This window comes from Leopardus geoffroyi, chromosome B2 (genome assembly GCF_018350155.1).
Source record: "Leopardus geoffroyi isolate Oge1 chromosome B2, O.geoffroyi_Oge1_pat1.0, whole genome shotgun sequence".
NCBI lineage: Eukaryota > Metazoa > Chordata > Mammalia > Carnivora > Felidae > Leopardus > Leopardus geoffroyi.
In genome coordinates, this window is record NC_059332.1 from 128489051 (window position 1) to 128514809 (window position 25759).

The 25759-nt window shown below is 37.5% G+C and overlaps 1 protein-coding gene across 6 annotated transcripts in view; it reads left to right on the forward strand.

Moving 5' to 3' along the window:
• ADGRG6 (adhesion G protein-coupled receptor G6) overlaps positions 1–25759 on the forward strand; it is a 141847-nt gene that overhangs the window by 83277 nt on the left and 32811 nt on the right. For all 6 annotated transcript variants that reach the window (XM_045499838.1, XM_045499841.1, XM_045499842.1 and 3 more), the window contains 11 exons: positions 4488–4573; positions 7528–7580; positions 8558–8620; positions 11708–11850; positions 15490–15601; positions 16956–17020; positions 17468–17678; positions 18872–19043; positions 20449–20589; positions 22740–22859; positions 24518–24563. In XM_045499838.1, coding sequence (XP_045355794.1) covers positions 4488–4573; positions 7528–7580; positions 8558–8620; positions 11708–11850; positions 15490–15601; positions 16956–17020; positions 17468–17678; positions 18872–19043; positions 20449–20589; positions 22740–22859; positions 24518–24563 — 1212 coding nt within the window. The remainder of the gene's footprint in view (positions 1–4487; positions 4574–7527; positions 7581–8557; positions 8621–11707; positions 11851–15489; positions 15602–16955; positions 17021–17467; positions 17679–18871; positions 19044–20448; positions 20590–22739; positions 22860–24517; positions 24564–25759) is intronic.

The following is a 25759-nucleotide window of genomic DNA, read 5'->3' on the forward strand; positions in this document are numbered from 1 at the left end:
TATTGATTTAATAGGTTTTGTTCCTAAATCGACTCACATTTTTACTTAAGCATTTGTGTTTATTTGGGAAAATTGATATTGCTGTTGTAACACTGTTGTAAAATAGAAATGAAAAATGAAAATGAATATAATGAAAACAATATTATTAAATTCTCTCCATCTCCTATTGTTTTCTTGTATCTCTACACCTTCACTACGCCTTCACTATCTTTTTAAAAAGGGAGAGTAACAAAGTGTTAGAGGCAGACTGTAATCTTTTTTTTTTTTTTTTTTTTTTTTTTTTTTTTTTTCAACGTTTATTTATTTTTGGGACAGAGAGAGACAGAGCATGAACGGGGGAGGGGCAGAGAGAGAGGGAGACACAGAATCGGAAACAGGCTCCAGGCTCTGAGCCATCAGCCCAGAGCCTGATGCGGGGCTCGAACTCACGGACCGCGAGATCGTGACCTGGCTGAAGTCGGACGCTTAACCGACTGCGCCACCCAGGCGCCCCGAGGCAGACTGTAATCTAATTAATATTTTTTCTTTGATGTAGTCAAGTTAGAAATAATTGGAAAGAGAATTACTTGTTCACCTTGTGAATAAATGAAACTTAAGGTCATGTCTAAATCATTCACATACTGTCAGCAACTCCAGATACACTTCTCTTATTCCTCGGGAAATGGATACAGTAAACATTCTCAGGCTTATCATGATCTGATATATTAGAGAATCCTATTTTGTTGACTGTAAGAAAGATAGGTACAGCTATCAAATTTGTCATCTATCTATCGTACCCAATCCTTTAAACTCCAGACTGTCGAAGAGTTTTGCTGAGTCTACCAATGATGATATGCTGGTGTAGGGGGTGGGCAGGGATCGAGATTGACAGACAGACTTCTTCAGTGTATTGATGAAATGCGTTTTCCTAGACTTTGTGAAATGTTCCTATGTAAACTTCCTTTTGTTATTTTCAATAGGACTTTTATCTGATACCTCAGATTGTATACTAGGAAAATCTTTAAGTTACTTTTCATAAACAGATATTTCAGTCTGTAACGGATAACTGAGGTATTCCCACAAATAATTTTTTTGTGCCTTTTACATTACATTCTTAAGGAAAGCTCTTGAGTCAGTTATTATTTGCATACCAAATCTTATTTTCTGTGCTTGAAGCATCACTCCAGTGCCCCTGGATATTAAATTTTGTGGGGTCAACACAAGTAACCCAAGCAAGGAACTAACTCTGTTAGTCCTTATTATTGTTCAAAAAAACCTAGCTTACAAGTATTCATTGTACCACTGCTTCCAGTTTCTTAACATAAATTTACTCTCTGGGTGTATGTATGGACCAGACAATCATTCTAGCTTTACATTCTTGTTATCTAAAGAAATCGTGTGTATAGGATGAGCAGGACTCCAGTCTTCTTATAAATGCTACTTATGTGTTATAATTGCCTCATCATTGGTCCAAAGACATCATTTTGACTCTAAAATAACATTAGGTTTATATTTTAACATCTGTCTTTTCAAATAAATATTTTAAAATCTGCCTTTCAAACCTATATTTCACACCCTTCAATATAGAATAAAGTAGTCTCGTTTCTATATCTTTTAAGAAACTCTGAAAAGGGTGTTAAGGACCAAAAAAATGATTAATTGGAGAAAGACCTATAGACAGCAATACCATTTTGATGCCACGTCTGTAATGATAAGCAATGATTTCTGCTTTGAAGTCCTGCATGGATGAAAGAGTTATCTAATTGGAAAATGGATATACTCTTAAATACTTTTTTTCCCCCCAAGAAATGTCTATCATGAATTCTTCTGGCTTGGATGCCATTAGTAGGATAATACATACAGCTTTTGAAGTCTCTGGAATATATGAAAATTTGTAATAAGCTTTTCTAATGAGACACTGTGAGAGTTGTTACATCTATAGAGGACCACTTGACCTCTAGAATGACATGGGAAAGCCTGCCTTACTTAGTGTGTCTTAATTGTGTATTTTCTGCAATGGCAATGCTTAAGCCAATTATTTTGCTGCAAACCAAAGCCCTTCTTACCAGTTCTTTGGTGGACATTTTATCTAGTGTTGACAGTCCACTCCTGGGCATTTCTCATGTTTAGTTGTTGACTGTGTTATTCAGAAATTTTAAGTAAGTTTAACAAGTAGACTCCCTTGAGTATATGGATACTTCATTCCAAGGCTTCTGAAAAGAAATGACTTTGAAAGTGATCTATAACACAGGAGAATCTGTAACACAAGATGTTAGGTTGTTTTCTGTGTTCACATATTTTATTTGCTGTAAGCAGTATAACTCTAGGGAGAGTACTATATTTATAAATTCATTTAGATTATCTCTGATATTGGAGGTCTTTCTCCTTTATAAATAACAGCAAATTGAAAAATGAGGTAGCAGATATCTAAAATTTATTTTTTTATTTTTTATTTTTTTTATTTATTTTTTTTTAATTTTTTTTCAACGTTTTATTTTTATTTTTGGGACAGAGAGAGAGACAGAGCATGAACGGGGGAGGGGCAGAGAGAGAGGGAGACACAGAATCGGAAACAGGCTCCAGGCTCTGAGCCATCAGCCCAGAGCCCGACGCAGGGCTCGAACTCACGGACCGCGAGATCGTGACCTGGCTGAAGTCGGACGCTTAACCGACTGCGCCACCCAGGCGCCCCTAAAATTTAAATAAAAACATCTTAAATGTTTCCAAAACGTTTCAGAAATCTCAGTGGTTAAAAATAATGATTTTTAGTATTTTGCAATATTTTCCTGAGAGGGAAAGAATGCTGGTCTTAAACACATGCTTTACGTCTCCATCTAGTGGTGGCTTTTCAGCTACTCTGCTGGCACAAGTGAACATTCCCAGAATTGTCCTTAGGATCCTGGAATAACTCTGGGACCTCTGCAATTTGAATTTCTTCTTTCAGAATATCCATAATTTTATTTGATGAGATATACAGTCTGAATGGGTTTTGTTAATCTGAATTATTATCATTTGTTTTGAATATATTCCTCTAAGTATTTTAAATTCAGAATATTTTTAGAGGAACATAAAATCAACTTCATTAAAATACCTGAAGAGTTTTAGAAGCTGAAATAACCTAGTCTGCATAAGTTGAACCCACTTGTCCTTGGACTTGTACCAATTTCATGTATTTAGACTATTACCTCTGGGAGCGGCAAAAGTTTTAGTATGAGATTCTGACCCCATACTGGAAAAACATTCCTTTGGTAGTGGGACTGGAATTTGCATTTTGGTAGATATGGGGATTTCCAGAGGCAGAGTTTTATGTATTTTCTACTGACTTTCCAAATTTTTTATTAAATCTATTCCCCAACAGTATTTAAATTATATACTTTCTACATTTTCTATGCATACTTTCCTGAAGACTTACCAAAATATAAGCAGGAAGAAAGATGATTGACAAAATAATGGAGAATCAATTCGTTTCTATATATAACGTAACATATTTTAAAATGATATTTTTCTCATTAGCTATTTATAGTAAGGTATCCTATAACACACATCTAGAGAGATTCAGCAAACCTTGGGTAGTGACTTTGATTTGCATTTACAAAAAAAAATACATCAGACTACTTTAAAGATCCCCAAAAGAAAAAAGCAGAACCTTCTTCTCACATAAAGTTTTCTTTTTAAAGCAACTTAGTCCAGTTAAAATTCTATCTGCAAATATTCTTTCTTCCCTCCCCCCTTTATTTTGATACAAGCGACTATATTTATGGAATTTTGATGAAAAATCTGGTGAATGACTTAGAAGTAAACACTGTGGGGGGGGTGGAGAATAAGGAGCAGAGGGCAACAAATATGTGTGTATCTGTTCTTTTTCAAGCTAACTTCTGCCCATCATCCCACTTAAGTTTTCACCCCCCAAACCCTGTCATTCTTTATAAGGTACAAAAAAAATGATAATTTCTTATTACATGAGATCAAATTGTACATGAGAAAGTCATGAAAAAATTAAGAGTAAATATCCAAAATCTATAGAATTAAAGAAACATATATAGGTGATAATGTAGGAGAAATGGGTTATTTCTCAGAATAAACTAATAGATAACTCTTGCTAAGCAGTTGCAAAGGTCAATGAGCATTAAGTCAAAATATCTCAACTTTTCTGTACCTGTGTAGAAAGTGTTTTTTTTTTTTTTTTATTTTTTAGTTTTTTCTCAATCGAAGTATAGTTGACACACAATGTTAGTTAGTTTCAGGTATTCCACAAGTCTGTGTGTGATGCTGTGCTCACTGAAAGTGTAGCTACCATCTATCAACACACAACACTATTACCATACTATTGATGGTATTTTCTATACTGTACCTTTTATTACTGTGACTTATTCCCTAACTAGAAGCCTGTTTCTCCAACAGAAGTCATTTCTGTTACATTGTGTGAAATTGTGTGATTGTATATTTAAATTGATAATTGTAGGACTATAAAAGATAATTAACGGCTAAATCCTATTTCCAATGGACAGATGGAATTATCTTTAGAATTTCCATAGTGATTCAAAACATCCTTCATCACCCTGAGGTTAAAGTACAGAACAAGGTGGCAGAATGGGTAAGTGAACTTATATAATTTCTTTGGTGATTTGAAACCTTTAACCTCTGGAAACCTGCAAAGGAATCTACTGTCTGGGTTATTGAGTCCATAGATCATACTGAAACGCAGACACTCTTCCTTATACTTACTATGAATAGACATAGAAGTAAGGTGTATGCTGATGCATAGTGAGGGAGTGACATTTGAATCAAGGACCAGCCTCATAGATGATTAATGTCTAAATAAGGAAAGTACCACACAAATAGAAATATATTTTGATAGTTATCTTTATTTACTATTATATCCCTACATTTTCAGCATAGCTTTAAAAAGTAGATTCTAGGGGCGCCTGGGTCGCGCAGTCGGTTAAGCGTCCGACTTCAGCCAGGTCACGATCTCGCGGTCCGTGAGTTCGAGCCCCACGTCAGGCTCTGGGCTGATGGCTCAGAGCCTGGAGCCTGTTTCCGATTCTGTGTCTACCTCTCTCTCTGCCCCTCCCCCGTTCATGCTCTGTCTCTCTCTCTCTGTCCCAAAAATAAATAAAACGTTGAAAAAAAAATTTTTTTAAATAAATAAATAAATAAATAAATAAATAAATAAATAAATAAATAAAATAAAAAGTAGATTCTATATTTTTTATTTAATTGTTTGAATATTTGATTCATAAACCAAAAAGTATAACAAAATATATCGTGAAAGTATTCTGACCATCTTTGTAGCTCATCTCCCTGGAGACCAACCCATCTGCTTAGAAGTCATTGTTAGTTTTTCTTGTTTGTTAACCCTCCCTGAATTTCTTTGTGCATATAAAAGAAAACAAGGCTATATATTCTTGGGGTATCTGGGTGGCTCAGTTGGTTAAGTGTCCGACTTTGGCTCAGGTCATGATCTCATAGTTCATGAATTTGAGCCCTGTATCAGTCTCTGTGCTGATAGTACAGCAGAGCCTGCTTTGGATCCTCTGTTTCCCCTCTCTCTCTCTGCCCCTCCCCCCCTTTCTTAAAAATAAATAAACATTTTTTAAAAGGACTATAGATTTGTATTTTTCCTCCTGTTTTTCACTAAGAGCATATCTTACATATCATTGTACTTATTTTTGTAATTGCCAGGTTTCCATCAAAGTACACAGAGACCTTCCTTATCTAAGTTTTCTTTTTATTCTTTTTTAAAGGTGCATAGTATTCCATTATGTGACTGTCTGGTCATTTAAGTCTTCTGTTTTTATTTTTGTTTTTTTTAATCTATCTTTATTTTTGAGAGAGAGACAGAGTGTGAGCAGGGGAGGAGCAGAGAGAGAGGGAGACACAGAATCCGAAGCAGGCTCCAGGCCCTGAGCTGTCAGCACAGAGAGCCCCATGCAGGGCTCGAACTCACAAACCGTGAGATCATGACCTGAGCTGAAGTCAGAGGCTCAACCGACTGAGCCACCCAGGCACCCCTTAAGTCTTCTGTTGAGGGAGATTTAGGTTATGCTAATTTATTTAATCAGTATTCTATTAATGAAAATTTTGGTAATTTCCAATTTAAAAAAAATCAGCATTTTATTTTATTTTCCTTATAGATACCACCTATCGTTTTTTAATTTTCATCTCCAAAACAAAAATTTTGTTTTCCATAGGCTTCTATTTTTTCTATTTTATTTTCTATCTATAGTATACAGTGGGACTTTGTACTGCTTTTTATCTACAGCACTACTACAGTTCACACAGTTTTTGTGATTGAAGTCACTCGAGTATACATTTAGAAGAAAAATGGGTTTTCTTATGCTGAAGCCTGGCAAACATGCCGTTCGTAGCAAAACAAGGCTAAATACGTTGAGAGGTAGTGGTGACTGTCTATCTGTCTGTCTATCTGTCAATCATCTATCTATCATCTATCTATCATCTGTCTATCTATCTATCTAAAGAATAACTGATATGACAAAACAGTCTTATTTTGAAGAGTCCATCATAAGAAAAGCCTTATTTTGAATATGCTTTAAAACAAGTTGACCACAGGAAACAATAGTATGTAATTAAAAATTCTGTTACAAACTTGAGGGGAGGAGTGAAATTGTCTAATAATGACAAATGCTGCTGTTGGTTTTTTGGACTGGCATATTAAAGCCAGTAACGAATTCAAACACTAGGATATATGTATCATTTCTAAATGGAGAGCGTCTTTCCTAAAAATCCCTCTGGAGGTGATACACAAATAGGAAGATCTCCTATCAGTAAAGAAATCCCATTTGTGATTGTATTGGACAATGTAATTGTTACTTATACGGAGAAGACTCTATTCCTTCTTTAAAAAGTCTGATGCTCAGACCCATGAGGCTGTTAAATAGCCACACAATAATAAACATAGTTCCCAATAATATTGAACTCATTTTGTTTTTTTAAAAGGTTTGTATTGTTAATTTATAATTATTCTTACTAATATCCTTATGAGATGATAGTTACTAGAAAAAGATGTGTTATTGCTACAGTGTTTGTTGAATGAGGAATACGAAGGTGTTTATTGTGCTAATCCTCCTATGTACCCTCTTACAACTGTGTAGCGTTCAGTCTGTGGGCTAATTTGAAGAACCATTATAGTGGAGCCCATTATAATACAGGCTAGAGAGGAAAGTATACTGTTTCCAGACAGACTTGGGTTTCAGTCTGGGATCTGCTACCTCTTAGTTGAGGACATTGGGCAAGCTATTTCTCTCCATGAAGCTCAGTTTCTTCATAAATAAGGGTGAAGGAGTAGATAATACCTATCTCATTAGTTGTTGTGAGATCGAAGAAATAACCTTTGCAAAGTTCTTGGCATATAGTGATCCAGTAACTGTTATCTTCACCTTTCTTTCACTCTGGCTCTCTGGGATTTTCCCAGGGCCTTATTCCAATAACAGCTTATCTTTTGGGAGGGAAGAAACTCGATTCAGATTTTTTTTTTTTTTTTAGAAAGTATTATCAAAGCTCACTCTTTCCCATTGTATTTTTCAGCTCAATTTAACCTTCCAAAATTGGAACTACACTGTTTATGTGGTCAATATCAGGTAATGACAGAATTAATTATTTAAGAAATAAAAAGTAATTTATTTACTTATTTATTTAAGTAAATAAAAAGTCTCATTTAATGCTATGCTCTCTCTCTCTGGTTATACCACACACACACAGCACAAGTACACACATACACACATGCACCATATTTATAATCTTTCTAAAACAACTCTATATTTTGTGATTTCTGTGCACAAAAATCTTTAGGGCTGTAGCAATTGGTTTTAATTTTTTGATCATGGATCCCAACCTTTAAAAAAAATTTGTATGTATTCCCAAAATATGTTTGCAATTTCAAATAAATTTGTGTGTGTGCATTACTTAGCCAGTATATGTTATAATATACCATCAATTAAAAGAAGATAATCACATATACATAGAAGTCCTGTTAGTTTCATCTCACACCCCAGTGGACCATCTGTAGCACCCCAATTTGGAGACTGTTTCTCTGTTAGATGAGATATCTATAGTCTGCACCTAGCTTTTCAAAAATATCTCTTACTATTATATTTAAATACTATAACTGCCTAGGAAATAGTATAATCCACATATCCTCCCCTGCACCTTGTTTCCATAGTTTTATTCTTAGTTTTCAAAAGTATGTTTCATGAAACCTAGATGTGTATTCTGTGAACCTGACAAATGTCGTTAACACAGAAGAAGGATCACATGTTGAATTAGCCTGGAAGTACATTCTTAAGCTGAGTGCATCTCTAGATATCTGAACATCTCATATTCTTTAGTATACTAACATGTGTTGTGAATCTTAAAATCTTGGCACACGGCTGCCAAACTTACTTGACCATGGAGCCATTTGTTCTCAGACATGTGAAAGAACTATACTTTCAGGACACATATTTGGAAATAGTGGCCTAGAATGTTCATTTTCCTTCTTTCTTTCACCTCCTCAAATTGTGTTGTTGATGATGTGGCAGATGAGGTTGATAATGAATGTACATATTTGCATTTATAGTTTTCACCTGAGCACTGGAGAGGACAAGATTAAAGTCAAGAGAAGCATTGGAAATGATCCAAGGTAACACTGACAAAGTCTTAACAGAAAGTGTAACATCCTTTCTCTCACCTGTTTTGACTGTCTGGTAGAGAATGAGAATAATGAAATAGGAGGGAAACATTTTAATCAAGTAGCACTTTTATTTCTTTAGCACTAATACACACTGTTTTTTTTTTTCTTGTAGTCAAAACCATCAAATAATAGAGTGGATAGAAATGTACATCTGATGAAAAATAATTCAGAAGTAGAACACTTAAAATGTCTGAGTTTTTATATTTAGTATTTCTAGCTAGTTTATGATAACCCATTACATCTTATTTGAAATTTCAAAAAGACCATCAAAGAAAAAAACATAGTTAAAGCTTATGTATGGTAGTGTCTAATAATATGGGTAATAGCTACTTTTCAGAAGTTTTCATTTTAAAATTCGTATCAGGACCAGGCAGGTAATTTAACAGATCTGTCCACTTTGCAGAATCCACTGGCATACAGAGGCCAGCTTCCGAGGGTGTTATAATTAAAAACAACTTTAACTCCTAAATGAAATAAATTTAGTTGTGGTCAGGTAGTCTATTACATCTCCAAAGAAGAAAAAAAAAGTAGTTGAAAAGGAAAAGTTCATGTAATTCTTACTCAGTTTCAATTGACTGAACTGATTTTATAGATTTACAACAGTAATGATGGAATATACTTCTTTTAAGGTGATGTATTCTTACTAGAAGACAAAAATAGAATTTCATATGAAAGTTAACCAGAGAATTTCTTCTTACTTTTTTTTTGTTTTCTGTTTAATATTAAAAAAGCAAATTTTTTTTAATTATAGTTGAAACTTTTCATTTCTGTGTATCTTCAACAGATTGGCTTGAAACATCCGATTAGGGAAAGAAAGTTCCTTTTCCTTTATGATCTAAAGAACAGAATAATTATGTTAATGCTATATTCTTGAATGGTGGCTGGACTTCTCTGTTTGGCCAAATAACTTTTTCTCCAACCTGTGCTGCTAGATCATATTGAGCTTGGAATAATGGATGCATGATACAGATCCCTTTGTTGGACACTTTGTCTAACAATTGGGGCAGCCAAAGTTGCGGGTGTCCTCAATGGTATATCCTCTGTAGGAAGTCAGCATTGCCCTTTTTAGTGTTACCTTCTGTGATTCTTCTACTACCCAGCAATAGTGAAGTCTGCCATCACCGGCATATGTCAGTACCTCGGAAACTCTTGCTTGAAAGACATTTACATTCATGGAATTTCAGTTGTCTGTCAAACCAATGGGTAGCTTCACAGAAAATTAATATGGAGAGGGAACCAAGACCATATATATGGGAAAGTCCACATGTGTAGTTTTTATTTGGTATGAATCTTTGTTTCACAATTTTTTGAAACTGTTTAAAAGCCTATTGTTTGAAAAAATTTTTAATCATTTTAAAGTTATTTACAATGTATTCTTACAGACGTTCTCCCCTCTTTTTTTTTTTCCTACTCTCTACTTCTCTTATGTTCATTGATAAATTTTTAGTCTCTCATAGTGTTTTCTCAAAACCACAATCCACTAGTTTCACACACACTTTTTTCCCCAAAGTTTTCCTTTCAAGTTGATTGTAACACTTAACACAGACCATAACCTCAGATAATGCTATCATCCTCTATCGCCCAGACAGGAAACCAAAGCCGCAGAGACTGGTTTATTCAAATAAAGGGTGATTGATGGTAACAACTGATGGAACTTTGTGGAACCATGAAACAGTTTCAGTTTTCAGGATGAGAGAGGAAAATACAGAGATAAGGCCTGTGAAAATGCATGGTCATTCTTGAATTGCTGAATTTGGGTATTCAGTATCATCCCAATACATTGTGTTCATTATGTTCTCAATATTCAACAGAAGTAAAAGGTCATGTTCCCAACTCTAAGCTGTCAGTAACTAGAGTGGCAAAGCTTATCTTCCAACAATAATTTAATCATAAGATACTTTTTTATAGGCCATTTAAAAAATTATTAAGTGATGACAGTTCACCATTATATTTATATCTGTTTGTCTTGCTCATCCTGAAATATGACTTATATATGAACACTAAGCAGTAGATCATTTTAGAGATAAATAGCTTTTCAGACTGAATTATGAGGACAGTTCAGCACTTTGCCCTTGAGATGAGCAGATATTTAGGGGAAAAAAATAGAACTCTTCTTTAATTTCACCTGACCTTGAATAGCATAATTTCAAAGAATCTTTCTTTTTTTAGCACCACAAATATATCAGTACTCTATTTCATTTTTATTGATACCCACATAATTTTATAACTTAGATATGCCATGCCTCTCTCCTGGGAATACTTATTTCAAAAGCATTGCTACCACCTTGACTTCGGCATGTTTTGATTTCTGCTATTGACTATGGCTATGATTACAGTTGAACAGAAAATTACATTATTTTGAAATGTAGAACCAAAGGTTTTTATGGGGCTTTTAGGATGCATCTCTGCTTCTCTTAGAAATATTTTCTTTTTAAAGATGTTCAAGGTCAGACAGTCTGTAGACTTCTGCAGGATGCTGGCCAATCATCATGTATATTTTAAGTATTTATTTTATAACTTTTCACCATATAACATACTTGGCAAATGCTTCATCAAGATGGAAAATCATTATTACAGTTCGGGAGAAATTGGAACATATTTGTAAACGGTAATACCCTTAATAATCTTAAAGTCAAATGATCATTTTAGTCATATTTGTTGGAATTTAATTTTTCTAAAAAACTTTATTATTGGCTATAAAGAAACAATGTAGAATTAGTCATAAGTGTGGCCCTTTCTTGCATGTACACTATAAATATTACTTAAAACATTTCTCAAAAGAAATGAGGTTATATGATATGATATAATAGAATTATACATGCAATAATCAATATAATCTATTCATATGTAGATAATTTTAACATTCTAATTTATCCAGTAATAGGAGTTTTTGAGTGTCGTGGCCTGTTGAGTCTCCACACTCCATGGTCATCCCTCTTACTACCATATTCAAATATACTGTTATTCCACACCCCCCTACCCCCCAAAAAAAATCAACCAACAATTCCAACAGTTACATCTGAAATGTTTTTCTAGGTTGGTGATTTGGGCCCTTCTAGTTTACAATGCTACCAACAATCCCAATTTAGAAGGAAAAGACATTCAACAGAAGCTCTTAAAAAATAATGAGTCCTTGGATGAGGGCTTGAGGCTATATGCAGTGAGTGTAAAACAACTGGGTAAGTTCCTTTAATTTTTTAATAAGTATTCTTTTTTTTTTTTTTTTTTTTTTCAATGTTTATTTATTTTTGGGACAGAGAGAGACAGAGCATGAACGGGGGAGGGGCAGAGAGAGAGGGAGACACAGAATCGGAAACAGGCTCCAGGCTCTGAGCCATCAGCCCAGAGCCTGACGCGGGGCTCGAACTCCCGGACCGCGAGATCGTGACCTGGCTGAAGTCGGACGCTTAACCGACTGCGCCACCCAGGCGCCCCTTAATAAGTATTCTATATAACTATTCAGGTTTAACTGAAACAGCCACAGAAATATTCTTCCTTTGTGCATTGTTTGCTTATTTAAAACTATTTTTTCTGATGGTGAAATTCATCCTATTGGTGGCGTTGTAACAAATGGGTGACCTGGTTAACGTAAAAGACAGCAACTCAACACGTATGAATCTAAGGGAATGAAAGGGGCAGAGGAGAGTTTACACTCTTGTGGGGGACATATTCTGGAAATGCTAAGAATATGAGCAAAGTGCCAGGATAGCCTTGACCAGAATTGGCTTCAGCAGCAGGAATAAAGAGTGTGTACATGTACATCTAATGAGGTAAATCTTGGAAAAGGCAATTCCATGTAAGAAAACATCTTATGTTTTCTGTCTTCGTTAATGATACCACTGTCTCCACAGGGATAGGCCAGAAATCTGGGAGTCATCCAGGGTTTAGATTGAGTTCCCACCTAGACACGATTCACGTCCTGAGCTCCAGCCACACACGCGGGAACGCTTGCCCTTGCCCAGACATGCCATGCCCTTTTATGCCTTTCTAGGTCTGGCTCACACTGCTCTGCTCTGCTCCCACCATCCACCTGCTTCTCACACCATTGTTTTAAAGACAACCCAAAGTCATCTTTTCTGTGACGTGTTTTATGACATCGTCATGTGGAAATAGGGTCATATGAGCCTCTACTTCATGCTGTCCAGATACCTCGAGCACTGTACAAATCAGAAGGTCATAGTGTTTGACTGGACTTGCTGACATTCTTATGGATGCTTTCCTTAAACAGGAATCTCTTCTCGAGCACACATGTTAGTTTTTTTCACACCCTCACTCCCCACCTCCCCTGGAACCTAGCACATTCCCAGCACTTAAATACTTGAATAAATAAATGAATGAACTTTGATGGAACTATTTTAGAAAAATCAGTGATCACAAATATGGACAACGAAAAGTAAAGTTATTACTCTGTTGCTAATGTGATTATAATTATATTACGATTAAGTGTATTCATAGAAAAGGAAACTTTGACACTTTTCCTTAGACACGTGCAGGAGGCTGAAGCGAGGGCAGTGGGCAGCCCTCAGTCTCAAAGAAGCTGATGTAACTGAGGCCACAATCCCGGCGTGATAAAGAAGCAGACAATCTCTGTTTCTGTCAGGAGCTACCCATATGTAATGTGTCAACATACACAGTTACAGAGAACTCAAAGAGGGCGGAATGCAAACCATCCGTGTTGTCACCAGAAATAGTTTCTTCCTCCCCCTCCTCCCCCCTCCCCCTCCTCCCTCTCCCCCTCCTCCCCTTCCCCCTCCTCCCCCTCCCCCTCCTCCCCCTCCTCCCCCTCCTCCCCCTCCTCCCCCTCCTCCCCCTCCCCCTCCTCCCCCTCCTCCCCCTCCTCCTCCTCTTCCTCCTCCTCCTCCTTCTCTTCTTCTTCTTCTTCTTCTTCTTCTTCTTCTTCTTCTTCTTAAGTTTATTTATTCTGAGAGAGGGAGAGAACACAAGTGGGGAGGGGCAGCAAGACGCGGGGAGAGAGAGGATTCCAAGCACTGCCAGCACGGAGCCTGATGCAAGGTTCAGATGCGTGAGACCATGACCTGAGTGAGCCAAAATCGAGAGTCAGACGCTTACCCAGACTGAGCCACCAGGCGCCCCAGCATGGACAGTTCCTGAGCCTCTGTGGGAGAGTGCTTGCTTGTTCACAGATGGGCCACCCTTTCACACATGAGTCTCCACGAGGAAGGAACGTGAGGAATAGTAGCTTACATATGACCAGGAAGCCGTGTGAGTGTCAGCTGGCCTCGTCTTTGTTCTAGAAAGCTGAGGAAACCCAGAAAACTGTCCGCATCCCTAGATGTGTAATTTCTACTACTTACTTCAAGTTCTGCCCTTTACTGTTTTTCTGCCCAGTGGGCCTATGAGGAAAAGTTTGTACCAATTGAAAAAAATAAAGGTCAAAACCCTGGCAATTTGAAGCCTTAGAATGTAGGTGGGAGAGTTCTTTGAATGTTCAGTTGGTGACTATAACACCAGTTCCCAACAGTCTGTCTGGTATAACTTGCTGTTTTTCAGTTCTGAAATAACAAGATTTTGTTGATCTATTGCTCTTATTCTGGTGTTTTAAAAATTGTAAAGTCTGAATCATTTATGTCATGACACTTGCCCAGAGAGTTTTCAAACAACAGGTGGGGTGATTTGAGGGTGAGGGCATGTGTGAGAGACATGTGGTGCCGGTTCACAGCTCTCTTTTTACTATCCTCTCAGCAAACTTCCAGGCAGAAGATGCTTTCCGAACAGCTGGAGATTCTTCCATAAAATATGCGAGCAACTCAATGACTACAGTATTTTATAGCCTTTTCCCTTTGGAAAAATATCATATTACATTTTGAATTTTTCAGGATCATCATTGTATGTAGGGTTTACTAATTTTTTTATTATTTTTTTTACCATTGATTCATTTTTGAGAGACAGAGCATGAGTGGGGAAGGGGCAGAGAGAGGGAGACACAGAATCCAAAGCAGGTTCCAGGCTCTGAGCTGTCAGCATAGAGCCCGACATGGGGCTCGAACTCACAAACTGTGAGATCATGATCTGAGAAGTCAGACTCTCAACCAACTGAGCCACCCAGGTGCCCCTAAATGTTTATTGATTTATTTAAAAAAATAATGTTTATTTATTTTTGAGAGAGAGACAGAGCATGAGTGGGAAAGGGGCAGAGAGAGAAGGAGACACAGAATCTGAAGGAGGCTCCAGGCTTAAGCTGTCAGCACAGAGCCTGACGCTGGGCTCATACTCATAGCCCTGAGATCATAACCTGAGCCAAAGTCGGATGCTTAACTGACTGAGCCACCCAGGCGCCCCTATTTTTTAACTTGAGAGAGAGCGTGCACGCGAGCAAGTCGGGGAGAGGGGCAGAGGGAGAGAGAGACAGAATCCCAGGTAGACTCCCTGCTCAGCACAGAGCCCGATGTGGGACTTGATCCTGGGACTATGAGATCATGACCTGAGTCAAAATCAAGAGTTGGACGATCAACTGATGGAGCCACACAGGTGCCCTTGTAGTGTTAATTTTTTGAATAAACCTTTATTTTACTAATTTTATCTGCTAATAATTTACATTAGAATAATGATGTATGTTTCAGGATTCTACTCCCATACAGGTGTGACTTTGATTTGGATAATTTTTGTGTCTGAAACGTGCTAAGTGTTTCTTTTTCCTAATTTCTGAATTTTTGCAAATTCTGAACATAAAAGCTAGTATTTCGGTATTATGTGAAACAAATACCTAATTCCCAATGTCGTCATTTTGCTCTCATCTTGCACCTCTGCACTTCAAAGAATAGATTAACCTTTCTGTGTTGGTTGTTATTTTCACATAGGTTTATGTTATGCCGATGAGGATCCCAAAGGCTATCAATGGCCACTCATCCCACCGTCTGTATACAACTTCCCTTGTCCAGGGAAGCAAGGCTTTTATGCTTCAAGGACATGGTAATGCTTTTATTGAATCCTGCCAGTAAAGCTCCACATTTTCCACCTCCACATTTGTGCTGTGCCGTTGTTCCCATGTGTCATATATTGATAGGATAGGGCAGGAAAGTCTGTGAGTACCTAAATCATTCACTTCAAGGAGGGCAAAGATGATGTTACCAAAAAAGGCTTTTTACTCTAAGCAACAGGCTGATTCAGGCTTTTCCAAAGAAAGATGGGGAGATCTGGAAACCAGAGTGTGTCTGTAGAGCAAAGCACCTTGTATATGGATGAATAAAGTGCCTGCTCACAGCTTTGGAACATGTAGCTGAAATTCCAAGACTTTAAAAAAAATTCTTTTTTTAATGTTTATGTATGTATGTATTTTTTTTTTTTTTTTTTTTTTGAGAGAGAGAGAGAGAGACAGAGTGCGAGTGGGGGAAGGGGCAAAAAGAGAGGGAAACACAGACTCTGAAGCAGGCTCCAGGCCCTGAACTGTTAGCACAGAACCCAACGCAGGGCTTAAACCCATGAACTGTGAGATCATGACCTGAGCCAAAGTCGGACGCTTAACCCACTGCGCCACCCGGGCACCTCTGAAATTCTAAGACTTTTAAACAATTTGGAGGGGGAAAGAGGCAGAAAGAGAGGGAAATAAAGTCAGAATGCAGGTGAGGGCAGGCTGCTAATGGAGACTGTCAGGGTGTAGACTTTCCCTAAGTGTTTAATAGAAACCCCAGAGACGGGTCGATGGCAAGGGATTCAGTGAAGACCAAGTTGGACCCAGTTCTTCGTGCTCTACCTCACCCCCCAGCGAAGAATTTTCTCACAGGGGTGGAGGGGTTCAGAAATGGAAAGTGCCCAGACCTTGCACCTTCTGCCGCGTTTGGTACATGCTAGGGAGGAAAGAAGGGTCTTCAGAGAGTCACTGACCCTAGTTTGAAACAAAGCTGTACCTCTTCTTGGCTGTGAGACTGGAATATTCTTTGGTTTCTCTAAGTCTTTTTCCTCACCTATAAAATGTGGATTACAATCTGCTATACAGAGTTATGGGTAATCAATCAGATTTTATCTGAAAAGTTCTCAAAGAGGTATCTGACCTGTGTTACCAAATATGCTTTTAACCTCAGTAACCTGATATATTCTAGCTTAGGATGCCAGCTGTTGCTAGTATTTTGTTTCTAGGATGCATGGCTTCTGGTTTTTTTCTAGTAAGAATTCTTAGTAGGAGTTTTATTTCAATATATTGCAGTTTTATTTTCAAATGAAATTTACCTAGCTATCAAGGCAGATTTAAAAACTTATTATTAACTAATTTTGTCAGTTATAATGTCATTTATGCCAAATAGTTGAACGATCTTGTTTTGTTCCATAGTTACCGTGACCTTGCCAACACATCTTTAGCCTACTGGGGGCCTCCTGACATCTCTAATTGTTCAAGTAAGTGAGCAATTTTTCTTCAGTTCTTAAAGGCAAAATGAAATGACTTCATCCTCTCTATCCTCTTCCGACATATTTTTCTGCTTTGTCATAGCCATTGTGATTAAAAGCTAAGCAAATGATTGTTTCACTTAAGGTAGAAAATTCTGTTTTTTCCTGATTCTAACTTTCTGTTCTGTTTATTCTATCAGAGATTGAAAGTAATAAGACAGTTTTAGAGAAGACATAAAATATAAACTGATATTTGTGTCAGTGTCTCATAGTTGTGTATTATTTTTAAACAGGAGGTATATACTTATTTTTTTGTGATTCTGGGGACATTTCTCTTAGAACTGTATATGAAAATAGGTTTCTCCAAAGTTGAGACTATGAAGTGAAATATCATAATAGGTTTTGGATTCCTGAAATATTCAAAACTCTGTGTGTTGTTTTTCTGCCTTTTTTTAGGGGAAGCAAATGAAGTAGCCAACCAGATTTTAAATTTAACTGGTGATGGGCAGACCCTAAGCTCAGCCAATATTACCAGCATTGTAGAGCAGGTCAAAAGGATTGTGAATAAAGAAGAAAACATTGATATAATGCTTGGTTCAACTTTAATGAATATATTTTCTAATATCTTAACCAGTCCAGACAGTGACTTACTTGAGTCTTCTTCTGAGTAAGTGTTCTTTGATTCTTTTGGAGAGTAAAATGTATTGGATACATGTTGTATAATTTCTCACTTATCTGAATGCTTGGTACCCAGCTTTCATAATTTATTTATTTTTTAAGTTTATTTGCTTTTGAGAGAGAAAACACATGTGCACGTGAGTTGCCGGAGGGGCAGAGAGAGAGGGAGGGAGAATCCCAAGCAGGCTCTGTGCTGATAGCGGGGAGCCCAATGTGGGGCTCGAACCCACGGACCCATGAGATCATAGCCTGAGCTGAAATCAAGAGTTGGGTGCTTAGTTGACTAAGCCACCTAGGGGCCCCTCAGCTTTCATAATTTAAATGTCCATAAGACCCATTTATATTTCTCAAGATAATTCACAAAGTGAACTTCAAAGTTCTCTATTTTCTTTTTTGAGAAATATAATCTACAAAATGATTATATATAAATAGCTGCAGGAAGACATAATCAATATTTCATTTTTCATCTGAAAGAATGTTTACTGGAATTAATTCACAAGATAAGCTATTATATATATTAGCTGATGTCACTTTGCAAAGGAGACACTTAGTGAACAATCCACTCACATCTATTTGGCATAACTTGGTGACTGTCAGTTCTGTCCTACAGACTGACACAGAAATGCTGTAGCTGTGTGATTGTTGTACTTTGGGAGTGAAAATGCCAAGGGCAGGGTGATCTGTACCTGTTTTTACACAACTAGTTTTCATCCATTTATTTCATTTAATGTGTTAATATTTCTTCTGTTTCCTTCCTTTCAAACAAATTTCTTCAATGAAAATTTTATGTTTTTACAACGTACTTTCGAACTTACCTTATCTATGTAAAGATAGAAAACATTTTGAAATGCTTTCACACATTATTTTCTTTGATTCTCACTCAGTTATAAAGTAGAAAAGGTATTTTTATATGAGAAAAAAAGCCTAAGAGTTGAAAAACAGTGTCTTTTTAGGATGATTTAATTGTTGGTATTTCTTAAAGCATAATATTTCTCCTGAGGATGCATTCATCACTATGATTCCGTGTTTTAACTGATGTTATTATGATTTGGGGTGTCAGTATTCATGTTAGGATCAGAAAATTTAAAGACAATTTTACTTAGTTTCTATTTTGTCCTACAAGTCACATGTGTACAAGTTTGTAAAACATGTTACTTAAGAGTGGTGTTGTCATTTCCTTAGAGCTTTAAAAACAATTGATGAATTGGCCTTCAAGATAGACTTAAATAGCACATCACGTGTGAATATTACAACTCGGAATTTGGCGCTTGGAGTATCGTCCCTGTCCCCAGGGACAAATGAAATTTCAAATTTTAGCATCGGTCTACCAAGCAATAATGAATCCTATTTCCAGGTAATGAGCCAATGGTTTCTTTAATTCTAACTAATTAGGCAAACAAAGACTGATCTGATCACTTGCCAGTTTCTACTTCAAGATCTTGGGTGGTGGGGTGGCAGGCAGGTAGGTCAGAATGTTTGCTAAGGTTGTCGGTAGCAGTAGCCACAGTTATTTGGACACCGAGATGTCCTTTCAGAACCTGGGTGACAGGGTGGTTAGCTTATGTTCTACCAGAGGTGATAATAGAAGGAAGTGTTAAACCACCACTGGGAACTGCCCTATTGACAGTAGGGGGAGGGCATCAGTTCAATCAGAAGAAAGGGCTGTATTAAGGCCCCAGGTGGGAAGAAGCTTCATGTATTCTCTTTGCCGGTGGTTGTCCAGCTGCATTGTATCACCTGGAGGACTTGTCAAAACAGATTGCAGGGTCCCATCCCCAGAGATGCTAATTTAGTAGGTCCTAGGTGGATCTCCAGAGTTTGCACTCTGAACAATTTCTCAGGTATTGCTGATTCTGCTGGTCTTTGAACGAACTCTGAACTGGTTCATGAAGCCTGGGAATGGTAGGCAGTGATGAGGCTGGGCCGGAAAGCTGGGCCAGATTAGTGGAGAGCCACTCTGACCTGTTGAAGCGACCTGTTGGCAAATATTTTTCAGGTTCCTACTGTGTGTGTGTGTGTGTGTGTGTGTGTGTGTGTGTGTGTTAGGGTCCTACTGTGTGTGTGGGCAAGTGAAATGTCACAACATCATCCTTGACATAGGAGAACACATTAAGGGGCATGTACTACTACTCAACTGCGGACATAAACCAAGATAAAATATTTTAAAATCTGGTTAAAAGGAAGATTCCTCAAGATTCTTCTTGAGAGTATGGGCTCTTTTGGATAATTCTGTTTCACATTTAAGGGTGAAAACTCGGTCAGCCTCAGTCTCATCCCACGTCCATTTGCGGGAAGATACTCTTTGGCCTGACCCGTGGGTTCAGGGAAAACGATATCCAAGAGTATTCACCAAACTTCAGCTGCTTCCTCTACCCAGAGATACTTATTCTCAGCAATCAGACAAACTAACTCCAATCTTTTTTTTTTTTTTTTTGTAGTTATTTCACTATGTGTTTTGAGAAAAGCTCAAAATCTATTAAGTGTAAATCTAACTCATTTTTTAAAATGTTAACTGATTTGTAGACTTCTCATTTTGCCTAGTTAAAATCAGTGCATCTTCCATTTTTCCACCTTTGCAAAACTCAGATGAGACCCAGGCCTTTGTCTGTAGCCATTCATTCAGGAGGGCAGTGCCTACAGTGGAGGTAAAGGGGAGCCCTGGCCCTGGCCAAGTGCTGTTCTCCTGCCTTGTTCAGTATGTGGGGTAGTTATCACTGTGATTTGTCATTAGTCAATCAGTGTATCTCTGTGTGTCACAGATGGATTTTGAGAGTGGACAAACCGATCCATTGGCTTCTGTAATTTTGCCTCCAAACTTACTTGAGAATTTAAGTCAAGAAGATTCTGTACTAGTTAAAAGAGCACAGTTTACTTTCTTCAATAAAACTGGACTTTTCCAGGTAAGGTTCATTAAATTGTTTTTTAATTGCAGATTGATTTTCTTTGCTCCAAAGGCAAAATAAAAGTTCGGGTACCTTGAAAATATATCAAGGGGCTTAGAAAAGTTAATATATTGTATCTTCAAAAATGAAACATTTTATCATAATTATTTAAACATTTTATTTCAGGTAATCATATGCTTATTTAACAGATGTGTTCATGTAGGGTTTTTTTTTCTTAAATAAATATTGGATTGAGACTTGCATGGCACAATTAGAAATGGAATTTGTGGAGGAGCTACTGTTTATTATTCCTTGTGTTAAATATTTTATGCTCTCCAGCAATTTAGACCTTCAGAGTTAAAGAAATTGTGTGCCAAAGGAAAGGTTTGCTTTTTGTTTCCTTTTTTTTTTAATTCAGCAGGAAGCACTGTTTACATAATGAGCAGCATTCTTGGCTTTAATCAGCTTTCCCATTAATATTTCAAGTGGCCTTTGGCCTTCACACATCCCCAGAGTCGAATGGCATTGTGCAGAGCACATATTGTCATTTTTATTGGCATCATTTCTAGATACTAGAAAGTTCCCTGCCAGCAAACACTGGTGACCTCTGGTTGCCTTTGAAAGTACAACCAGATCCAGAGAGTTTCACTGGGCCCTTTTTGAAAAATCAAAGTTATTTATTAAATTAAAGATACCAGCGTATATGAAACAATGCCATCTATGTAAGAGAAACTAGCCAAGTCTCAAGGCCAGTAGAATTGTTTCTAATTGTTATGTATGGAGGTGTGGAGGTCTAAGTTACGGGTAAGAAAAAGGAATACCATGAAATCATTTCCCAGAATTCTAAAATGTTAAGACTTTTTTTTTTTAAAGGTTTTAGAAACAAACTGTATAAAATTTTTGAGTAGATTAAGAATGTAATTACTAATTACTCTGAAGGATTTAATAGCTGTGTACACATAAAACTGCATTGGTTAAAATCACTTGAGGCTTACGACGTCACTTTTAAAAAAACAAAACAGAAATGCAGTAGGTGTCACAAAAAAGTCACGGGTGGCAGGGCTCTGTTCAGAGGAGAGGTTGCACCCAGTGGGAAGGATTTGGGTTAGAACTGTAAGAATCTGTTATTGTTTCATTTTGAGTCTGCCTTCTCCACGCTACCTTTCCCTTCTCCCTTGGCATCTCCCCATCAACGTATCATTAGGAAACAGATGCTTGGTTTTTAATATGAATTTATAGCAAGAGTCAAAAAATGTTAAGGGTTCCGTGATACTTCCCTAACATAGTGAACAAGATATGCGTATTTTTTAAATAAAAGACAAGATATCCACAAGCCATTGCCGACTTTATTGAGCGTGATCACGCCATACAGTATCCTGCATGCCGAGATTTTCTTTGGCATGTAAGAAATCCTGTAATTATTCCCAAACAACTGATTTATAAGCTGCAATGGAGAAATGCAGGATGTTTGACAAGAATAACACAAGGGAAGAAGGAATAAGAGGTGATCTTGCGGAGAGAGACGCTGTTGACCCCAGTCATTCTGCAGCACGGATTCACTGATTTGATTTCCTGACAACCTTGTCTCTGAAGGGGAAGCTACGGAGGATGGCAAGTGTACAAGCAGAGAAGGTAGAAGTTCTGGATGGGACCTTCACCCACCAGAATTACATTTAGTCCTAAGTGACTAAACACATCAGGCTATCGGCATGGATGTGAAATCTCAATTGTTAATTTTTGTTGTTGTTGTTGTTTTATTTTTCACACCATATTTCATTTATACTTCTGTCACTTGCAAACAACTTCATGTAGTTTTCTAGGGCAGGGAAATGGTCTAATTGTTTCGTGGCTTTTTATGAGTTTATATTATTTCTGGGTTCACATTGTTTCAGATGTTAACCGGCTGACATCAGTCACAGCAATCAAGAGTGAGGTTTTATGAACACTGCCTTACAGCATTGGCTCATAATGTTCCCTCAATGTATTTATTATAATAAGGGAAATAGCAAAGCTCTTTCAGGAAAGCCAGCAATTTAATCTTATAAACAGGATGTTCTATAATTGAAGATCTTAAATGTAAAAAGTGCTGACAGTTTGTGTGTTTGGGGGCACCAAAATCAAACAAAAGTGTACTGAATGATATAATACATTTTTGTTTTCTTTAAAAGGATGTAGAAACCAAGAAAGGCACCTTAGTGAGTTATGTGATGGCATGCAGTATTGGAAACATTACTATCCAGGGTTTGAAGGATCCTGTTCGAATTAAAATCAAACATACAAGAAACCAGGTAAGAAAATGCTACAAAGAACAGTGGAACAGAGGCAGACCATTTCAGAGAAGTGCGGGGCCTTTGTTTTTTTCTACATGGTAAGAATTTTATTCTGGTACTTTCTCAACGAGGAAGTTTTCCAAAAAAGGGGAGAACGGTTAATCAGGTGGTGCCGTAATGTCACAGTAAATGGTGGCAAATGGGGGGATTCATCCCCTTTAGGATTCAGACATGGGGAGAACAGGAGTGAAAAAAAGGGCCGTTCTTTTTAAGGAACAAACAGTGTATTACTTCGAGAAATTAGACACAGATGCAGTTGCACAATCCTGCCATTAAAGGTTTGGGTTTTTTTGTTTTTTTGTTTTTCTTTTTTTAAGTCAGAAATTATTGCTACTGAGAAAGCAGAAGGGAAAGAGGGCAGAGTTAACTCATTTTTTTTGAGAGGTTAGCAGTTATCTGAAATCTTGGCAAACGTTGCTTTTTTGTTGTTGCTTCATTACCCTTCCTATCATGTTTATTCGATAAAATTATATGGGGTTTCTTTTGGTCCCAGGTGAGGCTAGGCACAGTCTTTCCCCTCTCTTACAGAGGGTCCCTCTCTTGATTCTGCTATTTGTTAGGCAAGGCAGGAAGCAGGCAGGCAGGAAGCTGGCTGATAAGGACTAAGGCTTGGAAGTTAAGTCATCTAAGAACTAGCCTTGCTTTGTCACTGGGCCCTCTGAGACCTCGTTGTTCTACCCTTTGGTGTCCCTTGTTTCAGTGCCTTCATCCATGAAGAATTTTTTTTTTTTTGTGGTAAAATATGCGTAAATCATATTTACTGTTTTAACCATTTGTAAGTGCTTTCACATTCATGATGCCATCCACTTCGGGAACTGCTCTGTGGTCCCCAGCTGAAACCAGCAGACCCTCATGTAACAGCTTCCCTGCTCCCCTCCCCTGGGCCCCACACCCACCATCTTACTCTCCATCTTTGTGAATTTAACTCCTCGAGGTAGCTCATGTAATTGTAATCATATAGTATTTGTCCTTTTGTGACTGGCTTATTTCATTTAACATAATATTTTCAAGGTTCATCCATTTCATACATTTTTAAGGAAGCATGTATCAGAATTTGCTTCCTTTTTAAAGCTGGATAATATTCCGTTATATATTTATAGAGAGAGAGAGACCTAAATATCTCTCTCTATATATATCTCCCACATTTTTTATCCATGCATCATCCGTCCATGGGTACTTTGATTGCCTCCGTGTTGTGGCCATTGTGAGTAACGTTGCTGTGAACATGGATGTGCAAATATCTGTTTGAGTCCCTACTTTTAATTCTGGGCACATAATCTAGACATAAAGGAAAATTCTGGAGATGAAGTGAAATTGCAATGTAAAGAGCTTTGATAAATGCCAAGAAAAGCTTTTTAGGACAGGACATATAGAGTAACCTTTAGATAAATGGAAGGCGTGCTTCCTTATGGGACTATGGTTGATTTGCAGTCAGTGTCTCGGGACAGGAGATCCTTCTGGACCGCCTGCCATTCTTAGGTGGTATTGGCATGACTAAACCTGGTCTGTTTCTTTGCGAAAACCTTAGCATTTTGACTCCTTTCCCATATTCAGATCATAAGATTTTTCACTTATTTTAAACACAATTTCACATGTTTATTCTTATGTTAATATAGGCAGTGCCTCATCCCATCTGCGCCTTCTGGGATCTGAACAAAAATGGTGAGTTTTAAAATATTGGCTGTCTTAAGAACAACTGAATTTTAAACATTGTTCAACACCCCCATTTCCTTTCGTTCCATCCTAACCAGAGTGAGTCACTGTGTAAGTATGATGGCAACTGGACTGCAAATCTTAGCGTAGGTAGCTTGGGAAGTGAACCTTAATTTCTGTAACTTTTTACTCATTGCAAGAAGAAATAAGTAAACTTGACTTTTTTTTTTTTTAACCAAACAACCTCTTTGATTTCCATTATTTATAAAATACACTCTGTGTTTTTATTGCCTGTTTTTAAAAACTTTCTTTAAATTTATTTATTTTTAGAAAGAGCATGAGCGGAATAGGGACAGAGAGACGTGGGGAGAGAGAGAATCCCAAGTAGGTTCCTCACTGTCAGCGCAGAGTCCAGTGCGGGGCTCGATCCCACCTAAAGTGAGATCATGACCTGAGCCAAAAATCAAGAGTCGGACACTTAACTCACTGAACCACCCAGGCGTCCCTTATTGCCATGTTTTGATGAATGTCGATATGAGCTCATTCTTGGAAGGACATCTCTAAAGAGACCATTTGATATGTATGAGGCATGCAGTTTAGAATCCAGCTTCCAGATCTCATATTACAGAGAAAGCATACTAAAAGATTATAAATTTAGAAGTGGTTATATTACACACACACACACACACACACACACACACACACACACATAACTTGAAAGAAATGAACTCCTTCCAAAATGATGTTGGACAATTAAGAGAAAAAGGCAACAGTAACAGATGAGTTACTAGGTATAAGGTGTGGGGATCTCTTTGATGGGAAGGACAAGCTATGAACCTCCCACCTCTACCCCACAAGAGTCACCTTCCCTTGGGGATCTGCAGGGGGATTATCGTGGCCACATCAAACCAGCCCCAGTACAGGCTGCTGCCTGGTAGAAATGGAGTCTGAAGGTGTCCAGACCCCTGTTGTTGATATGCCTTATCATACCTGGGAAGTTTTTTGTTGTTTGGTTTCTAGTTGCACAGTTTTGAGAAAGTCCTGATTTACTGGACACATAATTAAAAATGATATCACCTTGCAGTCTTAAGATATTCTTTAATTATATGAGTCGCTCATATTCCATATCCTGCCATAAAAGTCAGACAAGGTACGTTAAAGGCATTTATAATAAGTTGCCACCCTGCATGGTTGCTGTGTATACA